This window comes from Ochotona princeps, chromosome 32, assembly GCF_030435755.1.
Source record: "Ochotona princeps isolate mOchPri1 chromosome 32, mOchPri1.hap1, whole genome shotgun sequence".
NCBI classification, from domain to species: domain Eukaryota; kingdom Metazoa; phylum Chordata; class Mammalia; order Lagomorpha; family Ochotonidae; genus Ochotona; species Ochotona princeps.
Genome location: NC_080863.1, coordinates 6,975,638 through 7,002,307, shown reverse-complemented (window position 1 = coordinate 7,002,307; position 26,670 = coordinate 6,975,638). Strand labels below are relative to the sequence as shown.

Genomic DNA, 26,670 nt, shown 5'->3' with positions numbered 1-26,670 from the left:
ATGCTGCTCATTCTCTGAACACACCTATTGAGATGGCTGGAAGGTGGCCAAGAAAACACCGGGTGGCAGGAAGTGGAAGAACGAGGATGGACCCTGGCGGCGGGGGGGGGGGGGGGGGGGGGCTGAGGCCCTCCCAGGGACCTCCCCCGAGACCCTCTGTGAGCTGCAGCTGCGCCCCCATGTGTCGCCGCCCCTACCCCGGATGGCCCTTTCCTGCTTACAGCACAGGTGCACACGGCCCCAGCTGCCAGCAGCCGTCTCCCGCTAACCTGCGAGGCACGGGTCCAGCTTGTCCAGGGACTTTGTTACTGCCTCTTCCTGCCACCTCCTCACAACCAGAAGGCCTCACCCGAGGCCGCTGCAGTACCCTGGGCTAGCACCCTTACTGTGTGTCCCTGTCACTCCACAGGCCAACTCTGCAAGGACAGAGGCTGGGCTAAACAGTTGTCACCAGTGCATGGCATGGCGCGCTTCCCGTCAGGCGCTCCACTCAGCTAAGAGGCAAAACCTAAGCCAACCAGCAGGCCGGCCGAGTGCTTACCAAGGGCAGTGAGTCCTTCAGAAATGGAAGAGAGAATATACATGATGACATGAGGTTCCAGGCTGGCGATGAAGTTCATATGGTCCTGGGTGAGGACTTCCAGTAGTGAGTAGTAAGACTGGCTGAGCTTGGGGTAATCCTGAGAGCAGGAAGAGGGGAAAGACCACTTTAGGCGCTGCGCACTTCAGCATCAAGATGTGAAACCAAATCGCTTGGTCCCTTGCACTTGACTGCAGCACACACAAGCTAGCTAGTCATTTCTCAGAAAACCAGGTAACTGACGAGCCTGGGAGAGCAGAGGGCGCGCACGCAGCAGGACGTACCAGGAGGTCGCTGTGGGGAATGGAGAGCAGCAGCTTGATGAAGGTCTGCAGAGCGTTGTCGAGGGCGTCGTCACCATAGAGACGGAAGACTCCGAAGTTGACATAGCTGCCACTGAGGGCGGCCTTGAGCATGGAGAAGCAGATGGAGACACCCTTGAGCTTCAGGGCATAGACCTGGTCCTTTGGCACCTCTCCCAGGGTCAGGACACGATTGCCTGAGGAAACACGGGAACCTGAGACTGAGCTCCATCGTAACCGATGGTTTTCAGACCAACATAATCTTCTCATGCCAAAGGGCACACCAACGCCAGCAGGCCAGGGTGGGGATGGAGGACAGCTGGTACTCCTGAGGAACACAACACACTATGGCAATGCTGCCCTGGCCACTGCCGGGGCTTCCTGAGGCCACACATGGCCCACTGTGTGGCAAGTGAGATGCAAGTCCCTTGCAGGAGACACGGTCCCCTAAGCACTTACCATACATTGTGATCATCTTGCTGGTTTCCCGGAAGAGTAGGATGCCGTTGGGAGAAGAGACGTCAAACTGCAGCCTCTGGGACCTGAGCAGGGCACAGAAGGAAAGGTCGGGGCGCTTTCCAGGGACCCAGAGAAGCTCCTGGCTTTACAATGGCTCAGGTCCGTCACTGTGGCTATTTTGGGGGGATGAACCAGTGCATGTAGGATCTTCCTCTGGCTTTCCTTCGCACTGTAAATTCACCTTTTAAAAAGAGGGAGAGAGGGCCCGGCAGCGTGGCCTAGCAGCTAAAGTCCTCGCCTTGAATGCCCCGGGATCCCATGTGGGCGCCGGTTCTAATCCCGGCAGCTCCACTTCCCATCCCGCTCCCTGCTTGTGGCCTGGGAAAGCAGTTGAGGACAGCCCAAAGCCTTGGGACCCTGCACCTGTGCGGGAGACCCAGAAGAAGTTCCTGGATCCTGGCTTCGAATCGGCATAGCATTGGTGCTTGCGCTCACTTGGGGAGTGAATCATCGGACGGAAGATCTTTCTCACTGTCTCTCCTTCTTCTCTGTTATCTGACTTTTCAATAAAAATAAATAAATCTTAAAAAAAAAAAAAAAAACACAGTGAAAACTTTAAGAGTGGCACCAGCAACCCATAGAGGCTCAGGCGCTAATCCTAGCTGCTCTGCTTCTGGGGGGACAGTGGAGGATGGCTCAAATCCTTGGGCTCCTGTACTCATGGGGGGGACCCAGAACTTCCTGGCTCCTGCTTTAGATTGGCTCAGCTCCAGCCGTGGTAGCCATCTGGGGAGTGAATCAGTGGATGGAAGATTCATCTCTAACAACTCTGTCTTTCAAATAAGTATGTCCTCTCTCTCTCTCTCTCTCTCTCTCTCTCTCTCTCTCTCTCTCTCTCTCTCTCTCTCTCTCTCTCTCTCACACACACACACACACAAAAAAAAAACCTCTCAGGGCCCTCTGTATTGACAGCAGGTGTATCCTCTCCTCTGACAATGCATCAGGCACGAGGGAAGGCCGACTCTCCCATGAGCAGGCCGCTGTGTTTACCTGTTATGAACGAGTTCTGCCATGAGCTTGAGCACAGGCGTGGTGCAGGCTGGGTCATGGTACCACAGCTCGATCGCCCGCTGCAGGATCGGCATGTAGGATGGGTATCTGCACACAGCAAGCTAAGGAAGAGTTCCTGCCTCCAGAAAGAGCATCCTCAGCACCGCCCAAGTACAAACCATCCACGTGCACTCCTCTCCTTCCTGTGGCAGCGGACCCGGCGTCTAACTAGAAGATGCTAACTGAAACAGGCAGCTGCTAACACAGCCCAGCTCCCACAGCGCCTTTCTTTTAGAGAATACAAGGTGTTCACACTACGTCTACAGTGTGTTAGGGAGCAGCTATTTCATCTCCCTCCCGACTAGATGGGTTCTCAGTGGACAGGAGCTGCTGAAGGCTGTGAGGTCTGTGTACATGCCGATTCTGGAACAGGCTGGATGTTCCTCCCTCTCGCATTTCTACGTGGGGCCAGAGGAGAGACCGGGCAACTGGCTCACATGTGTGCACCTCAAGATAGGCAGCAGACCACTGCAGGAGGCCGTGCGTAGACCTCCGGGGGAGCTGTCGGCCCCTGAGCCTCGCAGCACACCTTGCCCTAGAATCCCCTGGCCCTGCCAGCGCCTCCATCAGCCAGTCACATACCAGCTAAGGCCTGGGGACTACGGTCCTAGTTTGAGTTAGGATACATCCATTCAAACAGCATCATGAAGCTGGTCTTGGCGTTGAAGGCGAAAGCTATGCCCCTGAGGTCTCTCACCAGGCCAACCAGAGTACGCTGAAAGAGAGAAGCGGGGCAACAGTGGAGACAGTCAAACCTACAACCATCCGACGGGATGTCACACATCCACAGCCCAGGTCTCCCTCCCACACAGGTCAATGACATCCTGGAGCGAACTTCCCTGTGCTAGAATGGAATCTTCTCGCATGAAAATTACTCTGGAAGCTTCTTATTCTGAGAAAACAAGATGGTTACTGGGCAACGGCAGCAAACACAGAGGCTGATACGGTAGGTAAGAGATTAAAGCAATAATGCCTACTTCAAACGTGGGAGGGGGGCCAGCACGGTGGCTTAGCAGACTAGTTCTCCACCATCTCCCATACGGTACAGGTTCAAGTTCTGGCTGCTCTACTTCCTGATCCAGCTCCCTGCTTATGGTTTGGGAAAACAGTGGAAAACGGCCCAAAATCGAACCTCTGCATCCACATGGCACACCTGAAGGAGCTCCTGAGCGCATGAGCTCCGGCTGCTGCAGCCATGTGGGGAGTAAACCAGTGGCGGGAACATCTCCCTGTCTCTCCTGCTATCCATACCTTAAAGTGGGAAGGTCCAGTGAAGAGGCAGGACAGCTGCCCGTCTAATGTCTTAAATCTCAGGAACTCAAACCTTGCCCACGCAGCCCACGAGGCTCATGTCCCTTTAGTTGGGGTGTCTGAGAACCCTGAAGCCGTGAAGTATTCTACCCTACAGCAAGAGGACGAGGCCTAACGTTGCCAACAGTGTGGCCATGGCCACGTGGCAGGCGGGAGGGAAGCACAGTGACACTGATGGGGTGGCTCTGAGCGCCAGACCGTGAGCAGTGTGTCGGGAAGGTGGTGGCGGCAGGAGCCCAGCTCACTGTGTGTGTGACCATTGCTGTACTTCTGCTGAACAGGGCACCACAGAAATAAGCAGCTCTGCTAAGCTGACGCCATGCAGCAGTGTTCCCAACTACACGGGACACAGAGCTGTGCTCACAGCGACAACCAACTTTGGGTTCTTTTGGATCATTTTGCTTGGCTTGTACAGGAGAATGTGAACAGAAAGCGGCTGGCACTCAGGGACGGCTGTCAAGCATAGCCTTGCTACTGATGGATACCTGGGCTTCTGTGCCCAGTGGGCTTCACGCCCACTCAGCTTTGAATGGTGCCTGCCTCAAACCCCTTAAAGCCAAGCACCGTCCTGTGCTGTTCAACAAGGACATGTTCTGAGAAAGGCAGCGGCAGGTGCTGCGGCTGCTGTGTGAACGCAGACCTGCATGGCACAGCTCCTGCAGCCCAGCCGCAGGCATGACCATCAAGGGTGTGGCCTGCTCTTCAGGGAGATGTTCTTAGATGGTGCAGGGCTACGGGAAGAGAAGAGCTGCACAAAGCGGTGCTGCTCCCACAGCCCTGCTGACCCACAGAGAGCAGAAGCCCAGGAGGCACTGTGAGGAGAAAGGCGAAGGCCAGAGCCAGGGCACGCCTGGTCTGCTTCCCAGTGAGCCCCTGACCTCGTGCGGCTCCAGAGAGGTGGATCGGGAGGACGGGTGCACAGGAGGGAGGAAGAGGAGGAAGACTGCGGTCAAGGAAGGACATCTGCCTCAGGTGTCAAAAAACATTCTTACTGGAAATTAGAAGGTAGGAAGAAGGGAATAATGACGAAATACTACATTAAAACTTGTGACTTTTCATAATACAGAATTACTGAACACTATTAAACTATACAGATAAAAAATGACTACAGTGGAAGATTTTGTGATTTTTACCTCATTAAAAACTAACATTCACAAAGAAGTTCACATGATTGTATTGGGGAAGAAGGATACAGGCAAGCTAAGGAGTTAGAAGCACGAACAGCCTGAGAGAGGAAAAGTGCGTGCTACAAGAGTAGAAATGAACGAAACAGAAAACACAGAGAAAATGCAGGAAAAACAAGACGGGATGGGGTTATCTGGCCAATGAAACATTATTTAGTTCCTAAAAAGGCTCAAGAAATGGAAACTGTAATAAACCTTAATGGAAAACGGGGAGGGGACATAACCAAGACACTGTAGAGACGAGAAGACTAGTATGGAAACTAAACCACTTAATGCGGATACATTCGAAAACTTAGGAAAGCAGATCACAAGAATGGAGGCCTCTACTATAAGCAAGCATTTATGCATGTCCTGCAATGCCGGACTTGGAGTGAACAGCTGACCCGGGAGACAGCCCCTGGGTAAGCAGTGTTGTCTGCCCGCTGGCCAAGCAGGCCCTCCCAGGGTTGCCCCCTGCAGAAATGCAGCAACTCGCAGGGCAGAGACTCACCTTGGCTTCCTGTTCGTTGAAAGTGTTGGTGCTGAACATCTGGGCCACAGCCTCGAATGCGGCTGTGAGGGGAAGCATGAACTGCTCGTACTGATCTTCATCCTCTCCTGCAAGGGAACAGCCAGGGCTGGCCCCACGGCAACCGCTCACAGGCCGGGGCCCATGGGAGATGGGGTGGAGGTGGCGGCCCCGCGGGGGAGGAGGCCCTCTTAGCCCAGTAGGTTCTTAGCGGTAAGTGGGGAATGAGGTGAACACATACAAACACGTGTGCACAAAGCCCTGGGTCATTCATTCGTGCTCGAGGCGAGAACCACATGAAACCCAAGGTCCAAACAGGTGCTGGTGGGGCTTCAGTCGAGTGAACATTTCCCCCATAACCTTCCCTAATCTGAGGCTTTATCATTTCATCACCTTAGTACATTAACTAGAAATAGCTCACAATTCTAACAACTGAACCCCAGTGATCAGCTGTGCATACACTGCTCCCAAAGCTGCTAATGCCACAGAGCCTGCCCGGCCCATCTGTGCTGCAGACTGGATGATAAACAAGCTTTGTTGTCTGCCTTGTGGGGCTGGTGCCAGAGCTCGACAGGCTAATCTTGCACCTTCAAGCATCCCATATGGGCTCCATTTCTGATCCTGATGGCCCTCTTCCCATCCAGCTCCCTGCTTGTGACATAGGAAAGCAGTCGAGGATGGCCCAAAGCCTTGGGACCCTGTGGGAGGCCCAGAAGAAGCTAATGGTTTCGGATCGGTTCAGCTCTGGCTGTTTTGACCATCTGAGCAGTAAACCAGCAGATGGGAGATCTTTTCTGTCTCCCAAACTCTCTAAATCTATTTTTCAAATACTTGTAAATATTTTAAAAAACAAAAGTGTGTTTGCACCTCAGGGTGGGAAGATGGAGGAGCTATCCTGCCAAGAGTTCACTTAGGAAGCTCAGTCTTCAACACCTTAGGGAAAAGCCAGTGCCAAATCAGATGGACGGTCACAGGACACTGCTGCTCTCCTCCAGTTACAGGGACCAGCAGAGCATGACGTGTGCTTAGGGACAACAGTCACTGTCGAAACGGCAGAAGAGACTGCTTATCTAGCTTTCTGGCTTCAAGTGACAATTTAGGAACAGTGCCAGATTACTTCCTGAGACTCTAGGGTTTGTGCTGCAGTACCTAAGTCCACCATGAGGAGACGCCCGAGCGCTGTGTAGAAGGTAGTCCGACACCGCATGTCTGTCAGGTTGGATTGATTGTTAATACCCAAGAATGAAAAGTGCTCGCTCTATTGGAAAAAGAAAACACAGAAACAGACTAGTTATGGAGGTAGAAGCACTGTGCGGGGGGCATGCAAGGCAGCCCTTCCAGGCAGGCCACTGTGCGGGGGGCATGCAAGGCAGCCCTTCCAGGCAGGCCACTGTGCGGGGGGCATGCAAGGCAGCCCTTCCAGGCAGGCCACTGTGCGGGGGGCACGCAAGGCAGCCCTTCCAGGCAGGCCACTGTGCGGGGGGCACACAAGGCAGCCCTTCCAGGCCACTGGCTGCACGGCTGCTCCCGGAGCACTGGAGGGCACTTTCTGCTTTTACATCCTCCCTGTGACCTCCTAAGTTCTCTGAGGTGTGAGCGGTGGGCGTGACAGTCCCTCCGGGTCCCAGGGAGCAGCGCTCCTGGCCTAAGTGTGCCCTGGCTGTGCTGTGGACGCTGCGGGCCGTGCCAGGGGGGCCTCCCACTCTAGCACTCACCGTGTGATTGTTCAGCATGAACTGCACTGCACTAAGCTTCACCAGCTTCCTGACGCTGCTGTACGTGGAGGCCAAGCAGGAAGTCAAGGAACGCAGGGCTCACACTCACCAAGAAGCTCCCAGCAGGTGGCAACTTCCTAGGACCAAGGACTGCTTATCTTGCTTCTCTAAATCACTTTCCAACAGTAAAACGCACAAGCCAAAATGCGTTCTCTCCAGAGCAGTACTGAACTCGTCAGGCACAGAACACCTATCCCACACTCCTATCTGGGAGGGGAACAGGATCCACACATGTCCCAGAGCAGCTGTCCTCAGCATCGGTGTGTGCAATAGCTAACTTCCCACCTGCAGCTCAGTGGGAGAAGTGCTGGGCAGAAGCCAGGCACATCTTCTCTCCTGCAAAGCTTTCCTAGGCGTGCGCGTTTCCAGCAGACCCAACCCAGGCCACACTGGAGGGCAGCTACTACTTCTGTTACAGAGGAAGTTTCCAGGAATCAGCTGTCAGGAAAACTCAAGAGGGACTTGTGGAATTGCTAAAGATAATGAAAACTGTGACCACACGAGTGTGGTACAGATCTGTGCCATCCCTCAGCCAGGGATAACTCTGTAGGAAATGACAGGCTGTGTGCAGGCTCATTTTCAGCCTTGTTATTTGCACGCTGTCTTCTGGGGTAGTGCCCTTGATAGCTAGGGACATGGAAGCCGCCCGAGTCCACACAGCTGACTCGCAGTGAGTCCATGGGCGGCTATGGCCCACACACTGGTGGCTTGCACAGCAGCTGGCTTAGGAAAGGATATCCAATGGAGAGGTCATTCAGAAGCTGCAGCGTCTTCGAGGTGATTGGTTCGCAACGGCCCCAGTACTTCAAGTTGGTGATGCTGGAGGACACAGAGAAAAGAGACCAAGAGACACTTTTGATTTGCCTGGCTTCCTCAAGGATTGAGCAGAAAATCATCCATTAAGTCACCACATAATCTGCATCACCAATTCACAGACATCACGACCACAAAAATATATAGAGAAAAAAAAGATAAACAAAATGGGTATAAAATCTCCATACTTACATTTGATGGACTAGAAAAATTATGCTTCAGATAATCTTCACTACTTGGTTCCAAAGCTACACTGGCCCATACCCAGGCCCTTGGGATTCTGGGGGCACTCCAGGGCTGATCTCTGCAGCAAGGGTAAGAGATTCTGCGGCAGTGATAACATGCAGACGTATGCAATTCTGCACCTGCACCAGCCACTGTCAGCTGCAGAACTCCAGTAGCCCTTGCTTCTGGGTGCGAGGCTGGCGGAGGCCTTTAGGCCCCCTTCGCTCTTCCTCTGAAAATACGGACCTGCTCACGGACGAGCAGGATAGGGCTGGGACAGTTGAGAGCAAGCAAAACGTCATGCTGCACACAGCCCTGGGCAATGAGTCCTACTGTGTGCTTGGATGAACTGAGCTTCCGAAGTGGAGAATATCAATGAAGGGCATAATGTTAAAAAAATGGGGGGGGGGCAGGCCAAGCAGGAGTGCCACCCTTGAAGATGTAGTTCAAACGACCACAGAGACTCGTGGTGGGGTGTGACGCCTCCCCAGAGGGACAGGCCTCCTCCTGCAGGAGTGAATGCCCGCACTGGCACCCCCGGCAGTGTGGCTGTCAGGTGACAGGCCGAGTGCCAATCGCTCAAAGGGAGGGCTGTCTGACGCTGAGCCAGGGGTTCCACCTTGATTCCAGAGGCTAGAGAGGAGCTCTCCACAAGGACAGAACTGAAGCCTTGCCTGCACAAGCCTGGAATGCGCTGGGGCCGGGCCATGTCTCTAAGCACAGCTTGTCACACACTCAAATGCACAGTTTTCTGACGCAAACAATCAATGCTGGAGTGTCAAGGCGCTGGCGGCACAACGCCAAGATCCCACGGTACAGCTGCACCAGGACCGCGAGGGACGCCTGCTGACGGCCGCAACACTTACATCTTCCCGATGAAGACGCTGAGCACCATCGTCTCGTCGTTCAAGCCCAGCACTTCCGAAAGCCGGCGGTACAGCTGGGGGCGTGTGAAGGGGCGAGAGAACCAAGAAGGCAGATCAGAAGGCACGCTCCAGTACTGTTCTGGTCCACACTCAGGGGTTAGGATGTGGGGGACAATGGGGGACAGACCATTGAGGGACAACTTCGAGTCCCAGCATCATTATATACTGGAGAGATGCTGAGCTATCTCATTGGTCTCCTGCAATTCTGAAATGACAGAAACTCTGCCAACAGCTTCCGCGGTTCTGAGCAGTAATTCATGTAGAGAAACTGAGAGTTGCCAATTTAGGGGAGAACAACAGATGTTATGACTGGCCATTTGTTAAGCATATGGAGAACTAGAGAAATGGACCCAATTCTTCAATGAGTCCCAGAACCCTACAGACTCAGAGGAAACATTTGGACCATTCCAACGCTTAAAATCCGGAGGCCGTACTGCACTGTTGTCAATCATTTCCCTCCATCAGAATTCCACAAACAAGCAGGGAGAACTAAATGGAACCGACTGTGACTCTGTTACCTTGGAGGATTTCTGCACCTGGTCCCCAATGTAGATCTTACGAAACTGTTCAAAAAAGCTCAGCATGGCCAATTCTAGCTTCTCGTTACCCGCCTGGGCCAAGCGAGAATCTGTTAGGTTCATCAGCTGGAGCACCCTAGGGGAAGAGGAGCAATGATTCTCTCAACAGCAGGAGATCCCGGGCACTCTGGACAATCCGAGCTCCCAGAGCAGCCTCCACTCAGCCCGCTCCGCTGGGGCATCATCTGAGGCCCGCAGCTCTGGCCAGGAGGGACGGGAAGGGCACATAGCTGCCCAGGACAGCAGTTGGGGGAAGAACTCACAACCAGCTTACAAACAATGCAAATGAGACCTGGGGAGAACAATCTGCCGTGTCCCAGTTCATCTATCTACGTGAGGGAGAAGCGACCAGACGAGCGGTTCTCAGCCTGTTTTCTCACAGACACGAAAGAGGTGTTCAGGGGCCGGTGGCGCTGGGCAAGGACAAAGAGCAGTTATGGGATCTGGGATTGCACCCCACTTCCCTGGACCCCTCTTCCTTGGAATGTGAGTGAGTGACTGCTGACTGTAAGGATGCTATGAAGCGAGTCACTGACATCTGACAGTGTGAGTAGAGGTAGCAAGCTATGACAGATCCTGAACGAATCAGGCTCAGTCACTGCACTCCAGCTGCAAGCCAGTCTGCAGGATATCGCCTAAGCTCCATTTCCATTATGAGATACACACACACTATCATATCAGGCTGCAGAACTGGAAAGGGATTAGATTTTCTTCTTACTAATCTTTGCTCGGTTCTCCCCAAAACAGCAATAGTACAATGCCACAGGGACTTGTCTAGGGTCAAGGCACCTGAGGGCAAATGGGCATTTGGTGAACAAAACAGGTAGAAAGAGACAGTCGTGGACTTTCGGAAGATGGCTCAGGGCCCTGGAGACCGCGGATGTCCAAGGACTGTGTGAAGATGTGCTCTCCAGGACGAGCAGCTGCAAGCGAGGCCCTCGAGGTGGGCCGCGCTGCGCAAGGGCACACAGCCTTGACACGGAAGCACTGGCTGCCCTCCTCACTTGGCATCTCTCGGAGAGCACAGTGGTCTCCCAGAGGCTACAAGACGTGTGATGGCAGGCCAGACTGGACGGAGAAGCAGATCTGAGAAGCCAGCTGACGCCTCCCATGCCACATGCTAAAGAGGCTTGCACATATACAAACTACTGCCACGCCTCTGTTTAGAAAAGCTTTTTTTAAATAAAACATTGTGTACTTGTTATTAGAGTGAATAAACTGACATTAAGAATCAGCTCTTTGAGAAGCAGAGAGGGACAGAGAGAGGGAGCAAGTTTGAACTGCTTTGGGTTGGTGGGCTGACCAGCAGCCGGGACCTCCAGCCAGGTGTCCCAGGTGGGTGCAGCTGACCCTGCCGGACTGGCGACCCCATTAGAGTGCTGGTCTGGGCCCTTCCTGCTCTGACACCTGGGAGAGCAGCAGATGGTCTAAACACTCGTCACCACAGGCAATGTTCTGATGAAATCTTACGCTCCATGCTCCAGCCTGGCCGATTCTTGGGCTGCTGTGGTCATTTGGGGAGAGAACCAGAGGATAGAAAACTCCTTCACTCTCAGCCATTCAAATAAATAAACCTCAAAACAATCCCTTTATGGGACAACTCTGTGTGCATAAAAAAAAAGTCTTTTTAATCAGGTAAATTTTTAGAAATCACTAACTATGCTACATTTTCCTTCCCTTCAATTTAGAAAATACAGTTTCCAGTCAGTGTTAATGCTCACTTCCACGTTATCAGTGAAATGAGAAGCACACAGAAAATGCCCTGAGATCTGGGAGGTGGGCAGGTGTAGGGGCTAGCAGTGAAACTTTGCTCAAGCTCTGTGAGCTCCCCGTGTGTCAACATCAGAACGAGTTTCCCCTCCTGGCCAAAACAGCTGCATTTCCCCAGCTGAGCTACTGCTTCTGGTGTTTTAGTTCTGTACCTAGCAACTCCTTGCAGGTTCACTGAAATGTTGTTCCTAAGGTTCTCGCTGCACTTAGCAATCGCCTCAGGCTGGGTCCGTGACAGTCCCTCGTTCTGATGAGCCACCAGCTTCCTAGGCCTGACCTCTGTGCGTGGGGAGTCAGCCTGGGACTGGCAGACAGCAGGCTTGTAGAGAATACTTACCGACAGACAAGCTCGCCGTCCATCGCATCTTGCTCATCGGTACTGGCAAAAGACACCCGGCCGCCAATCACTGCTCCGATGATGTACACCAGCCACGTCAGCCTTCCTGCAGCAGGAGTGTGACCATGAGCGCCACCTTCAGGGGAAGGCTTGTGAAGACACAGCTCCCTGTGCCCTCCCTTGATCCACTGAGTCTCTGCTCAGGTGGGGTGGTGCCAGGGGCGCCATGTTCAGCTGCTATTCAATGTCCCTCCAGCAGACAGGGTTATTTCTGGGGGCAGTACTTCCACAGTGTTACAGCACCCACTGCAGACTTGGTTTCAGCTACTGTTCCCAGTGTCCCGTGGCTTTTCCTCACTTGTCAATATCCTCTTGTGTCTACGCTCACGCGTGTCCACACTCACCCTCCTGTACAGCAATGTCCATGGGGCTGGCACTAGCGCTCTGCAGCAGCTCCTGGTAGGACTGGGCCGACTGGTCGAACAGCTGCACCAGCAGTGCGCATGTCTTCTCGTACTCGCAGCGTCCGATGGTGGACAGCTGGTCCAGCTGCTGCTGCACCAGACCTGTATCCTCCAGAGGGTCCTCTAGGCCATCTCTGTCCAGGGAAGAAGACAGGCCGCTCTTGTACAATAGGTCTACTGTCTTCCCTCTTTCTTCACAATATAGCCCTATTCCTGCTGAGAGAAGCTCACGTACTCCAAGACTTTCCAGGTAGGGAGAATATTCAAAAACTGAAAATGACCTTGCCCTGGCAGCAGGCTCTGTGTAGCTGTTTGGCTTCCTGGAGGCCAACGTGAACTGTCCGCCTGAGACCTCGCCACCCTGTGCCGTCCACCTCTGAGCTCTAGAAGCTCGGCCTCCACTTGTGCTTGACTACCATGACTAGCATCACACAGTCAGTGTAAGGCCACTGGCACAGAAGTGTTCTAGAACGCAGTCTCAGGTCTGAGAAGGCAGTAGGACCCGTCCATCACCTAACACAATACCCTCAGTAGGGTTGCAACACACCAAGTTAAATGCAACGATGCTTCAATACCAACTCAATTTTAACAAGGTCTATACAGGATCTACTATCAGCTCATGTTAAGCTTTGCCACTGAGTGAATTTTTGTGCCGTATTAGTGAGAAAACTGTTTTCACATCTTCGATTCTGGAATTACAGATGAGACACTGTGGATACACACTGGGTCCTGCCGTAGGGCCTTCCACATTGTCACATGACCTGTGACGAATTCTCTCTACTGCCACAGAGTGCCACCAGCAGAACCCACAGCACCCAGCAGCTCACTGCTGCAATTACCGTGTGCTCTACCGTGTAGGACTCATGTTCATTTGGACATTGCAAGAACTTCATCGTAGCTCTGTGATTTGTATTTCACAAACGAGGGAACTGAAAAACCTGCTTGCTTGCAGAACCCAGAGCCACACCCCAGGGCACCTCACTAACACGCCCTGGATGCCCCCGGACAGAAGCCATGAGCTGACGGCACAAGCTGGTCCTGAGGGCACCCGAATCACAGTCAGATTTAACAGGTGACAGAATGCACCTGACACAGCAAAGATAATTTCACTCTGCGAGGTCACTGTTCAAAGACCTGACGTTGCTTCAGCTATAGGTTTCCGGTCCGCTTCACAGGCAAGGGAGAAAGAAGCATTACTGTAACACAATCAGCACCCTGTGGCCTTGCGACCCACTTCTAGGAAGTACTAGAATTAGAGCTAGTAACAAGATTACCTACTCTTACTCATCCCCTTAAGTTCTTGTACAAGTTCACACTGAGCACCTAGAACTCCCGCACTGTGCCTGAGGAAATCAGTGGTGAGGACAATCACACAGGGACGCTTGGGCTTCAGACACTACCATGGAAGCAACAACGGGAGGCCCGGCCCGGATGTTACAGAAAGCATTCTTTCCAGCTTGCTCCTCTCAAGTGCCACTCTTGGCCAATAGAATGAGCCAGCAGGACTCAGGGCCAGGCTTCCCTGGCTGACAGGCGTGTGATCTGCTGTAAGCCTGACGCCAGGCGAAGCCGACTACCACTGGAGGGTCTTACCTCAGTATGATGTGCACGGACTCCAAGCGGGACGTGATGTAGGCTTTGGTGACCTCAGGCGTGTAGGTTTCCAGCATGTGGGGCTCTGTGGCCTTGACATATGGCACAGAGGCCGCCAGTCGCTGCCACAGGCTCAGGAGATAGTGTACACTGTTCGGGGCAAATTCCCAGTGCTAAAGAAAGCCAAACAAACAAACAAATAAATAAAAGCAGACAGCACACTTTTCAATTCTGTCCACCTGAGTCCTAAGGCACAGGACGAAGGGCAGGATGCTCTGGTGTGGAGATAAAGCCGCTGCCTGCGGTGCTGGCATCCCTGGGGCTGCCGGCTTTCATCTTGGCTGCTTCACCAGAGGCCAGGAAAGAGTTCCAGGCTTGGCCTGGCCCAGTCAGAGCAGCTGAGCCACCTGGGAAATGAGTCAGTAGATGCAAGATTTTCTGTCTCTCCCCCTCTCTGTAATGCTGCCTTTTGAAATAAATATTAAAAAAATAAATAAAACAAAAAGATAAGCCTTGATGGACTGTGTTCCACATCATGGCAAGTAGTTTAACTCATTTATTTATCTTTTATGTTAATTTTTACTTATCAATTGTTAATGTTTTTCAGGAAAGAAAAAATAAATCACAACATTTTACTGGCTACTCTTAGAGGATTGAGATCAGCCCCCCACGTTGTCTTCGCTGTGGGACGCTCAAGATCTCCACGGCTGGGGCTATTGCAAACAGCTAAGAAATGCTGACACTTGTCACTGAAGTAGTATTTGTTATGTTTCACGACACAGTCACAGTGTAGGTAAGGACATTCCCCAGCGTGCTCCTGTCACTGCTCTGCACGGCACTGGGCTCCTTCCTCTGCTGAAGATGCGGACAGATCCACGGCCCGGCCTTGGCGAAGCACAGTCCTTGCATGCTCTTCCGTCTATGTGTTGGATCCAAATTCTAAACACTGTTGAGTCACGATGATTTCAAAACTTACTTTTAAGCAACTCTGAAGTAGCAAAGTACTGAGAATATCTCTCTCTGTGCTACTTTCCTTGGACTGCTTCTTGTTTTAAAATTTATTTCTTGAGGACAGTGTGATGGCTCAACTGGCCCGCAGGTGCCAGCATCGCTTATGGCTGCCGGTCCATGTCCTGGCTGCCCTGCTTCCCATCCAGCTCCCTGCTTGTGGCCTGGGAAAGCAGTCGAGGACGGGCCAAAGCTTGGGACCTTGCACCTGCACAGGAGACCTGGAGGAAGGTCCTGTTTCTCCTTCTTCTGTAAATCTGCCTTTCCAGTAAAAATAAATACATCTTTAAAAAAGAGAGAGAGAGAGATCTTCTCTCTGCTGGTTCACTCCCCAAAAGGCTGCCACGGCCAGGAGGTGATGTGAAGCCAGGAGCAACACAACACAGACCAGGAGCTTCCCGATTCTGCCCTCACTCCCGCCGCATTCCCCAACTACACTCTGCCTTCCTTATTTCTATTTTTTTCCTCTAGTTTTTACACTAGCATACTTTGAATTTCCTCTCTAATCACAGGTTCAACACGGCAACAGGTAAAGTCATCAATCAACAACTGACTAGTAGAAAACAATTAGAACTAAAAAAATCAAAGCAGAACAAAAAGCCTGTTCTCAGTTGTATAAACAAAGGCTGTACACAATCACCCAATCCCAGAATCTCACTCTCCCACTTGTAGATTACATTTTGTACTTTGCATATTAGTTAGCATAGCATAACACTATTATTAGTGTTTTGGATATAAAAATGCAACAAGGAGTGCCGTTCTACACTGTGAAGTAAAACCTCACTGTAAGGAAAGGCAGATGTTACATGGCTCTGGAGAACTTGCTAGAATTGTACGTGCCCAGGCTCCAGGGAGGACTAAGGCAGCAGCTGTGGAAGTCAGACCAAGGCAGCTGCACTTTGTCCCCCAGCTCCCCGTGGGAAGGCCCACTGCTCTGCTTTTTCTGAACTCTTCTCTCACTCCCTATTCTGTCTCTGCTTTCTTCAGGGGGCCTGTGAGGAAACACTGCCTAAATCTAAAATGTTACTTTTAAACCCCATGTTTTTTCTCACTGCACCCCTTGGCGCTTCCTAAATACAGATGCAAAGACTACAGCAGTTACCACTGTCTAGGGTTATGTTACACGGGCACATTCAGCCAGCCGCGGAGTGGCGGCAGGGCTTCTGCCGGAGAAGGCCGACGTGAGCAGCCGCACACCCACCTGCAGGCTGGTCACTGTGAAGTTGGCGATCAACCGGATGACTTCGGGGTAGTTTTCCACCTTTACCAACTCTCCCAGTTGGTAGTTACTCTTCAAACGGGCCAGTAGTCTGCAAAACTCATGGTAATTGTTTGGGTCTGACAAACTCTGGAAACAGAACATAAGGAGATAAAACATAACATGCGAGTCAATACATTACCAAGAGGACACACACGTGGGATGACACCAGCCGGGGAGGACTCGGTTTCGGAACTTCTTTGCAGAAAGTGATTCAGAATGACAGGGCTATACAGGGCTGACAGCTCCCTTCTCATCCTGTCTGCTCGCTAGCAGTCTCCCTGGGAGTGGGCTCCCAGCTGGACCAACAGACTGCTAGCAGAGCACGGCCACAGTCCTTCAGGCTGTTCGTAAAGCTGACTGAGGGCAGAAACGGGCAACACCTAAGACAGGACTGGCCTGCCTGCTCCTTGTCAACAGAAGAAAACGGGTCAAAGGTGCAGCGCCCATCTGCCAAGCTGCTACGAAGCACAACTAAACTGCAGTGCCAACGCTACAAGTTTCCTTGTATTTACACTAGGTCATCAATACCATTGTGGATTCAGGAGACAGCAGTACCTTTATGCATTTTGTTATGTACTTGGGGTTAGTGTTATTGATCTGCTCACATATCACCAAGCCTCTGCTTCCTTGCATCTACCTTCGGCTAGTAGTGCAGCCCTGGCACAGGGTCACCGCTCTACAGAATGCACTGAATGTGTAAACGCGTTTCATAAACGCAGCAGCAAGGATGGACATTCAAGGCAGTGGTCAGGGGCCACCTGCGACACCTGTACTCCTTGGCTTGAGCCAACGATCCAGCTTCCTGCCAGTGTGTAATCCAAGAGGCAGGAGAGGATGGCGAGCGCTCAGGTCCTCTCTGCCACCTCTGCTGCAGACCTGCACCGGCTTGCAGGCTCTGGCCCGGCCCAGCCCTGGCGAGCGCAGGCTTCAGGGCCAGCCAGCAGGTGGATGCGCTCTCTTCTAAACAGAGAGATTTTAAAAAAAGGTGGGACTGAACTAAGTATACATACGTGAGCTACTTTGTGTGACTCTTCTAACATTAAATGGCAACCAAGTTATGGAATAAAAATCTGGAAAACAAACATGTGCCTTCCCTCTTAAACACAAACCTATGGGGCTTGGGTTGAAGAATAAACATTAAAAATTTTAATGAAAACAAAAGAGAATTCTCCTTCAGTTCTCCTCAGTTCCTTGGTAAAAAGAGCCTAGCTCCACCCCGAGTTTCCTGCCACACAGCGAACCCTTCCAACAGCTCTGGCACTTACCTTCTGGGCAGACACTCTCAGGGTATGCCTGCAGCTCAGGCCCACCGAACCGTCTAAACAGCACTGAACTTCTCCTCTGAGTGCACATACTTCCGATTCACAACTATGCACACACCGATTCTACACATGCATAAATTCTCAAAAAAGTCTTACCTGTGGGTTTTCCAGTATTCGTTTAACACCATCAACCAGGTGAGAGAGAAACTTGGCCCTCTCTGCGTTGTTAAACAGGGACCTTCTCACCGAGGCAATCTGCACTAAGCAGGATAATACCTGAGACAAGGGCGCAAACAGCAGATTAACAAGGTGCTGCTTCTATTCTTACCAGCCAACCCTGCCTGCCCCTAATGATATTCTGAAATGGTCTTATTAAAGAAAAACCAGCACGAGATCCAAGCTGATAAAAGCAACTAGCGAAATTCAGAGTTTGGAAGTTTGCTCACAGGTGCTCTTCTTGGGTAGCCCGGTGGCTTCTGAGTCCCGCTGTGCTCCCCCTCAGCTTGCTCATGTCAGAGCAAGATTCCCCCTCACCACTGGCTCACTCCCCGACGGCCTGCAGCAGCCAGCGCTGGAGCAGGCAGCCTCAGCGTGGGAACTCAATCCAGACCTCGAGCAAGCGGCAGGGACCCAACCACCTGGCCTATCAGCTGCCGGCTTCCAGAATGTGCATCAGCAGGAAGCTGGAATCGGACAAAGCCAGAACTCAACCTAGGCACCCTGGCACGAGATGATGGCAGCTTACCCACCAGGGCAAATGTCGCTTCCTGATTCTTGTTAAGCTATATATTGAAAACCTGAAAACATCCATGCAGGTTATAATTTAAGGTAAAGCTTTAGATTTATTTTTATCTTCTGGTTTTAATCAAGGTTTTGCACACGGTGCCATGATGAAATAACCACGCCAGAAAAGCCCGAGAAAGTCAGCTTTTGCACTGAACACCCACCCCCTTCTCCTTCCTCTGCTTGCCCCATCTGATCTTTCTTCTGCCCTTCCCAATCCTGCTTTGCTTCCCAGGAGGCTGACCTCTGTCAACAACAGCCAAGGTCTCTGTAGGACCTCCCTGTGTTTTCTGCAGCACTTGAGATATGTGAAATACTGGACCAAAACTATTTCAGAATCTGCATGGATTTCAGTATTTTAAATGTTACTAGGGCAACGATGCAAATAACCTTCCATTACCACCATGTAATCGATGCCTGAAGCATTTTCAAAAGATTTCTGAGTGGAAACGAATCTTGCTGATTCCACCAGGCGTCTCAGGTGAAGTTCCAGTCTGTGGGCAGCTGAGGTGAAGCATTAAGACACAAGACGAGGAAGCCAGTCCCGTGGCACAGTGAGTTAAGTTGCTGCCTGCAGCACTGGCATCCTATATGGGTGTTGATTCAAGTCCCGGCTGCTCCACTGCCAATCCAGCTCCCTGCTAATGTGCCCGGGAAAACAGCAGATGGCCCAAGTGCTGGGGATCCTGCCATCCATGTGGGAGACCTGGAGCAGACTCCTGGCTCTGACCCGCCCAGCTCAGCTACTGCTGCCTCCTGGGGAGTGAACCAGCAGATGGAAGATCTCTCTCTGTTAAGTATGACTTTCAAACAAACAAACCAACCAAACAATCAATCTCAAAGAGGAAAAAAGAAAAAGGACCAAGATGATAGCAAATCAATTCACTGTCCTCAGCAGCTGTGTGCAGACAGCACTCATTCAGAAACCACTGTGTTTTACTGCCAGCACCCCGAGGCTGCAAGTTTAACCCCCAAAGGCTAGAACTGACTGCATTATCTCTGCTTATTTCTATGGCTTCATACAGCAAATGAACAGAAGCTCATTCAACACTGCTTCTCTCTACAAATGACCCTCCCCCTGGAAACTGTGGGCCTGACTCACCAGAGGTGAAAACGAAGGAGGGATGGAATGATACAGGTCAAAAAACAGCTGCAGAGTTGAAGCATCCAAGAACGCTACAAAAGACCAAAGTTGTCACATTATTGAGCCTGTCGGCAAACCGCTGCTCACACCTCCCACAGCAAATGAATCAGCGGACCCTTCTGATGGTTCGCCTTGCAGAATTTTTATTTCTTTAGAAACTGATAAACCAACAGGCGCTTTTGTCTTCCTTTTCCTTTTAAAAAGCGTGTATCGGTCTTGGCTCCTTTAAGAAACATTCCTATGGCTGGCTCACGGATGGCACGGTGGCATCGTTTTACCCAACAGGCTTTTGTATCTTCTTCACTCATGCGCTGGTTATTCAGTTGCACATTTTTCAGCTCCATGGTGCTTTTTTTTTTTTAACTTCATACCTGTTGTTGACTTTGTTTCATGGTTTCTTATTTAAAGGAACGTATAGTGACGGTGTAACAGAGACTACCATATTCAGATATGAAGATAAAGTATGCATCCCTACTTCCAAATCAAAGACGGACTCCCAATGAAACTGCTGGACACATCTGGACAATGGGATGCTGAACTGTCTGACTCTGTAACAGTAATGTCAGGGCACACTTAAATAACAGACTGATGGACGTATGAATGCTTATGAAGGACTATACTACTGTAATAATATGGGGCAAATCAGTTAGGGGTGGGGCGGGGAAATCCTAGGTTCTATGGAATTGTACCATAAATTAAAAAAAAAAAGTAAAAATAAAGAAACATTCCTTGTAACTCTCGGGGAACTTCAGACAATCCAAATAGTTCTTTTCAAACCAAGAATTTTATGTTTTTACATAAAAAGCCCATGTTTTGCTGTGCAATTTTGTTTACCTGGGCAATGACAGTGAAAGGTAAAACCCACACCTAGTGTCACTCTGTGCCTAGAGCTTCTCCCCAGCAGGTGTCTGTAGGACCTCCTCCCAGCCTCTGGTCCCCCGCCCCTCCAGCATTCCAGCAACAGTGAATTCCGAGCTTCCTCACGGAGCATGCGCATGCTGTCACCTGATCTCCAGCTGGTGGGGATTTGCACCGTGCACAGGTCGTCTGAGGACTCGTCCGTGGATGTGCCGATGAAGTCAAAGTTCAGGCAGTTATGCGTAAGCTTAAGCAGCTGCATGAGTAAGCCATGTTGACTTTCATCATTCAAGTTTAGATTCTTCCCCGAAGCCTGTAAAAGTTACCACGTAGTAAGTCCCAAACAATCACCCTTCTTCGATCAGCTTATTCCTGGACTTGAGACAAGGTGGTTAAGCTAGAAAAATCAAGTGCCCCGCGAACCTGCTGCTTTCTCTCACCTATTGCTACTATGAAACCGCCCCGCTCCTACCAGAATCATGAAGCCGACATGTAAAGAAAGTTTCCCTTTTACATATTTGTTCCATGGTGTAGACACAGGGGTCACAGGGAATTAGGGAAATGTGGGGAGTGGTCGGTCACCAGTACCATCAACACCACAGCAGCTGGGCCTCAGAGCTCACACGCCAGCCTGCTCATGACCGCTCTTTGAGAGTATCTTTAGTTTTCTCCAAGCTTTCCCCCTAGGGGCTATAACAGCTTTTGCCAGATGGCTTGCCTAACCTGAGGAATGTCTAGGAGTTCTGAGCTAAAAAATGAGTGAAAATACACAAACAGTATTTGAAGGGACAATGGAGAAAACCTAAAGCGCAAAATGACCAGCAGTCAGATGCTAATGCCAGGCAGTGCTCCACTGGGAGCACGGAGCCCAACCCAGCTACAAACGCAGGGCACCCTCAACAAACGCACCAACGCGCTGCTCCCGAACAGGTGATTTCCTTCTGTGTTACTGTCTACACCTCCGCTCAGTCTAAATGGATGCTGAATATGCACGCTCCCTTCCTTGACAGATGTTGCTGCTTTATTTGCCACTGTGAACCCAGCAGGGGGCGGGATCTAGAGCTCGGCTCTGCCTCTAACAGTGCGTTTGAACCTGCTCTCAGAGCCAACAAGCCAGACGCCAGAAGGCCAACAACGCTGTCACCCCACGTAGGCAGATTGCATCAAACAATAAAAATTCAAACTTTGTGGCAGACTGGATTCCTTTAAGAACAGAGCCCGGGGTAAGGGCCCACTGACTGCTTCTGACAGCAAAATCACCCGCCATTTCTCTAACTCCAGTGGGCACTCTGTAACTGCCTTCCCAACTCTGCGTCACGTGAGAGAAGAAGCCAGAGTCTCAGTGGGTCGGTTAGGAACTATGTGCAGAGCAAACTGGGCAGCATGAGCTCACCTGTTTTAGTAAGTTGCAGGAAAGTGTGAAGATATCAAATAACGACGAGTCCCGGAAAGAGGAGGCTATTTTTCTGTGCTTGGTCAGAGGATGGGTGGTATCTGCCTGGGAAGAAAACAAAAAGCCAATGCACAGTTTGGAATTAATTGCTAAGAAAAAACTTCTTTTCCTGTAGACTTCAGATAAACAAAAGATTTCCAACAGAACGACACAACCACAAAACCCATTTTTAAGACTTCAGTTATTGGGCCCAGCGCAATAGCGTAGTGGCTAAAGTCCTCGCCTTGCACGCGCCAAGATCCCATATGGGCGCCGGTTCTAATCCCGGCAGCCCCACTTCCCATCCAGCTCCCTGCCTGTGGCCTGGGAAAGCAGTCGTGGACGGCCCAAAGCCTTGGGACCCTGCACCCGCGTGGGAGACCCGGAAGAGCTCTGGCTCCTGGGTTCTGATTGGCTCAGCTCCAGCCATTGCAGCTGCTTGGTGAGTGAACTATCGGACAAGATCTTCCTCTCTGTATATCTGACTTTGTAATAAAAATAAATAAATCTTAAAAAAAAAAAAAGATTTCAGTTATTGCTAAGCCAAGGCTAGTGAGACGATGCAGAGGTGCTGAGCTGCTCCTGGTAACCAGCGTATCACTTCTCTCCAGCAGCAGTCAAACCTCAATGAGCAGCAGACACTATTAGTAACCAGTAACTAGTACTATACATCACACGGAGGTTGGACTCCGACAGCAGCAAAGTTTTCAACTGTGGTAAACAAACCACTCAGGGTTGAAGTTACCACAGAATTTCTCCAGTTGCTCAGTAACTAACAGCCATGGTCTGACGAGAAAGGACCCTGCCTGTACATCAACTGTCTTCCTTCTCCGACCCAATTCAACACACAGTCGAAAGCGACAACTTAGTCCAAACAGCTGCTGGGCTCTCTCTCACTCGGCCCTTACTGTTCCAACTAAACTGTCATTGTGGTTAGGGACCAAATCCTTTACTTCTTTGTTATGCCTTGTGCTGTAGAGAAAGCGTTCAGCAAGTGGCAGAAAGAATTTCAGGGCTCCCAAGGGTATTCACAGTCTAGCTACCTGCCGGAAGCTTCCATCTCTTCTATTTATAGGCCAGTTTATCCAAAAGGGGGATAAACGCCTTAGCCACGTTTCCAGGTAATACAGCTATATTTCTGATGAATCATTGAGTCCTCTCTGATATTATTTTTAAGTTCACACAAGAATGGTAATAGCAACATGTTTTCTCATTTGAATTGCTGAAAACCAAAACCTTCCCGATTCCAGATTCAGTGTCATTGCTAACACATATCACTTACTATTCTAACAATAAAGTATATATTAACAAGTAAGGTTTTCCAGTCATATATAATATCCTATATGTCCTTGAATAATCAAACTGAACATGTTACACATATAAGACAAAGCTGCATCATCTTCTTAAGAAAGACAAACACAATCTTCAAGTTTTTTATACTAACATGATGGATGTGTTCGCTGGGGTCAAGCTAATATTGAGCCCAAACATGCTGAGTTCAGCTGATGCATGCTCTCCCGCCCACGACAAAGGCAACAAGAATGCCACTGAACACCAGCTGTCCTCAGTGCGGGCTCTGGAGGAGGACTAGCTGGGTCCGAATCCAGACATCCCTGCTTCCCAACTGGGAAACCTCAGGGGCAAACTATGGAACCTTTCAATGCCTCGGTTTCCCTAGCACAGTGCCTGCATCACGGGGGTGGGTGCTGTGAGAACGAATCCAGCTCACAAACGTGCTGCGCTGAGTGTCAGCTGTCACTGCTTTGGTACAGTGCCCGCAGGACAGCATGGGACTCGGATCACAGACTGCAGGGCTGAGCAGGCGGGAAGCAGGAACACCTAAGGTATCTCCACGTTAATAAAACGTCTGCATGACTAGGAGCAACAGCTACAGTGACTCTTGGGCATTAACGTGCTGACAAGTTAAGGTTGGATGTTGCAACTAACATTAATGTTGGCCTGTTCAATAATTACAAAAGTAAATGATTGAAAAAATACTGGCTAGAGAAGGGGGAGCGGGGGAAGCCAGCGGTGTTTCCTCTGTAGTACTCTGTGACAGCCAACAATTACTCCAAACATTAACTGGTATTTCTGGCAGAATGCTTCCTGCATTCTAACCAGGTAACCTCCAACGATGCCAGCGGCTGTGCAGCTGCGCCAACCGGAAGGCACACAGGAGCAGAGGGCCACGACTGACACTCGCTCCTCTGGTTTGTTCCTTTGGATTCCTTCTCTGCTGTTAGGCAGGTGGTATCTCACGATGGCTTCCACCTTGACTAACCAAGGCACAGAGGAGATGGGAGGGCAAAACCCTCTGAGGAGAGAACAGACCAGGACTGAGAGGCGGCCTGCAGGTACAGAGGAGATCCCGGGAGCCGTGCGCTGCACAGGGCATCAGCACTTACCGCCAAAGCACACCACTGCCACACACAGCAAGACACCAAGACTGGGCGAAAATGCGGCACTTACTTCAGTGAGGAAGGCTGTAGCACTTACTTGATTAATTTCATTGGTTAGCTGAGATAAAATTGTGACGCCAATGATGCAGTATTCAACGCTATCCTGGGTAGGAAAATGGAAGGCAGGAAGAACTGGCATGAGCACTTGACTTCAGCGTCTGAAACGTACTCATACTTTTGAGTGACAGACCCCTATGTCATCCATAAAACTGCCTAGATGAGGCAGCGAGGAGTTATGGTGCTTCACAGAACATAAAAGTTAACTGCCATAAAGGAAGGCTGCTCAATCTGCCTTCACTGAACAATTTAAACTTCCATATTTCAAAAATTCCCTTAAGTATCACAGCCTGCATATCATAAAATGATAAACTGCAAAGCACAGAGTTAAGGTAAATGATGAACGAGTAGCTCAACTTACAAAGAGACCACGCACAACAGTAAGAAAGGGGCAAAGAATCAGAAACAGGTCACAGGGCTCGAATGGGGAACAGTGCGCTAAGCTGCCGCCTTCTACGACAGTGTCCCAAGTAAGTCCTGGTTCGTATCCTGCCTGCTCCACTTTCCAACCCTGTAGTGGAGAATGGCCCAAGCACTGGGCCTTGGTGGGAAACCTGGCTGGAGTTCCGGGCTCCTAGCTTAGACCTGGCTTGGCCTTCACTGCTGTGATCAACCAAGGTGTGTTGAGTCTACCTTTTCAAGAAAGTTTCTACATCCTTGGCAGGGGAGGGTGTTTGGCACAGACATTAAGACGCTACTTGGGGAGCCCGCACTTCCTATTGGCCTGGGTGGGAGTCCTTGCCCGGCTCCCGATTCTGTCTTCCTGCTAATTCACAGCTGGGGACACGGCGGGTGTGTGTGTGTGTGTGTGTGCGTGTGTGTGTATGTACACATATAAAATTAAAATATTTTAAAAGGCATAAATAGGCAGGTCACGGAAAAATATATAAGTAGTAAAATAAAATGAAAATCTGCCTACTCTCTCTCATAAATGAAAAAATGAGATACTTTTTAGTTTTAAGTTGGACAAACAAAAAATTTAGCAACCTGTTGGCAGAATTAGGTCTTTTTTGAGGGTGAATTGGAAATACATTTGAAAGGCAGATACCATCCTTTGACCAATTTCAGGGCCAGGCCAGAAATTCAGTCTACAAACATGCAAAATGTACATCCTAGAACAGCTTAATGTCCATCTATTAGAGATGAGTTATTGCTACCTTGCAATGAATTAAAACCAAACAAAACCCAGGTAAGCCTACAGCCGAATGCATGTAGACATTCCCTCTTACATGCTATACTCACACTGTACCTGCAAAAACCTGGTGACGTCTGTGATTGCATTTCTGAAGACGTAGTCATCCTTCTGACAATCGAACCAGCCCAGTTTTGTGATCCTGGCATATAACTGGATTAGTGCTTGTGTCACAAAAGTAGCCAGCTTTGGCCGGGTGGCAAGGTAGTTGAGCACATAGTTCCCTAGAAAACAAAAACAATCCGTAGAGTAGACAATCCTACAGCAGGATGTGGCTGCGAGACGGCAAGCTGGGGTCATTCACCCTAAGTCCTGCTAATGCTTAATGCAAGAAGAAATGGGACCCCCAACGTGAGGCTATTTTACTGGGCCTAGGCAGGAACCCGCACTGGTCATCAAGGACACTTAGCAACTACAGCACAATGCCAAGCAAACACACACGACACAACCAGCACACCGCTCAACAAGCTTAACTCTTTCAGAGACTGAAAATTTCTCTACTTACGAATATCTATTCGCTGTTCCAATGGGAGGGGGTTGTTTGTGCGTGATATGAGCTTCGTAAGGCATGTAGCTGCCAGTAACTGGGAGTAGGACGACTGCAAGAAGGAGAAAAAAACCTTCAGATTGTACCGTCCAGGTTTGGCAGGCAGATCCTTTGCAGGAAGGTCACCTGTCCTGCTCCGTTCCATTTTCGGATTTTAGAGGGTCTGCCACTCTGCGGAAAAAGGAGTCCCCGACGGCATGGGGGTCAGCTGGCTTCACCACGGATGAGGAGGCCCGAGTGAACAGCCAGATGGCACTGGATCCAACAGGGACACCTGCTTCTCTCGAACAGACACTAGAGGGCACCTTTTCGGAAAAAACACAAGACTAGCAGAAAAATCTCTTCCCCTTAAAATCCTTGTCATAGATCTCAAACCTGACAACAGGATGACATGAGAAGGAAAAGAAACGGTTAGACTGAACTCCCTCATGCTGTAGTTACTGCCCGAACTCGCTCTTCAGCAGCTCTAGTTTGGGGACAGTGGACGATGGTATTAAAACTTTCAAAACACACTTGGAAGAAACAGACATCACATCCCAAGCATCATCACGTTCTCACTCGTAATTGTATGTGTTTAAACACATGAATTTTAACCTTTTGAAGGATCAAAGCATTCCATTTGCTCACAGCATACAGAAAGGAACCATGTAAGAATTCCGCACCTGCGCAGAAGTGAACATAGCCCCACGTCCGCAGCTGCCTGACAAGTCAACTGCTTCCGCAAGTCCTTCG

The 26,670-nt window shown here is 50.5% G+C and overlaps 1 protein-coding gene across 2 annotated transcripts in view; it reads right to left on the bottom strand.

Moving 5' to 3' along the window:
- The window catches only part of XPO7 (exportin 7), a 57,985-nt gene that overhangs the window by 4,516 nt on the left and 26,799 nt on the right, over positions 1 to 26,670 (bottom strand). For both annotated transcript variants that reach the window (XM_004591383.2, XM_058657430.1), the window contains exons 3-24: positions 25,897 to 25,990; positions 25,449 to 25,615; positions 24,180 to 24,245; positions 21,645 to 21,749; positions 20,399 to 20,564; positions 19,352 to 19,425; positions 17,623 to 17,742; positions 16,145 to 16,291; positions 13,936 to 14,108; positions 12,283 to 12,476; positions 11,879 to 11,984; positions 9,712 to 9,847; positions 9,134 to 9,207; positions 7,968 to 8,048; positions 7,170 to 7,233; positions 6,604 to 6,712; positions 5,437 to 5,543; positions 3,078 to 3,166; positions 2,392 to 2,499; positions 1,342 to 1,424; positions 865 to 1,079; positions 542 to 680 (exon numbers count right to left, since the gene is read on the bottom strand). In XM_004591383.2, coding sequence (XP_004591440.1) covers positions 542 to 680; positions 865 to 1,079; positions 1,342 to 1,424; positions 2,392 to 2,499; positions 3,078 to 3,166; positions 5,437 to 5,543; positions 6,604 to 6,712; positions 7,170 to 7,233; positions 7,968 to 8,048; positions 9,134 to 9,207; positions 9,712 to 9,847; positions 11,879 to 11,984; positions 12,283 to 12,476; positions 13,936 to 14,108; positions 16,145 to 16,291; positions 17,623 to 17,742; positions 19,352 to 19,425; positions 20,399 to 20,564; positions 21,645 to 21,749; positions 24,180 to 24,245; positions 25,449 to 25,615; positions 25,897 to 25,990 — 2,617 coding nt within the window. The remainder of the gene's footprint in view (positions 1 to 541; positions 681 to 864; positions 1,080 to 1,341; positions 1,425 to 2,391; positions 2,500 to 3,077; positions 3,167 to 5,436; positions 5,544 to 6,603; positions 6,713 to 7,169; positions 7,234 to 7,967; positions 8,049 to 9,133; positions 9,208 to 9,711; positions 9,848 to 11,878; positions 11,985 to 12,282; positions 12,477 to 13,935; positions 14,109 to 16,144; positions 16,292 to 17,622; positions 17,743 to 19,351; positions 19,426 to 20,398; positions 20,565 to 21,644; positions 21,750 to 24,179; positions 24,246 to 25,448; positions 25,616 to 25,896; positions 25,991 to 26,670) is intronic.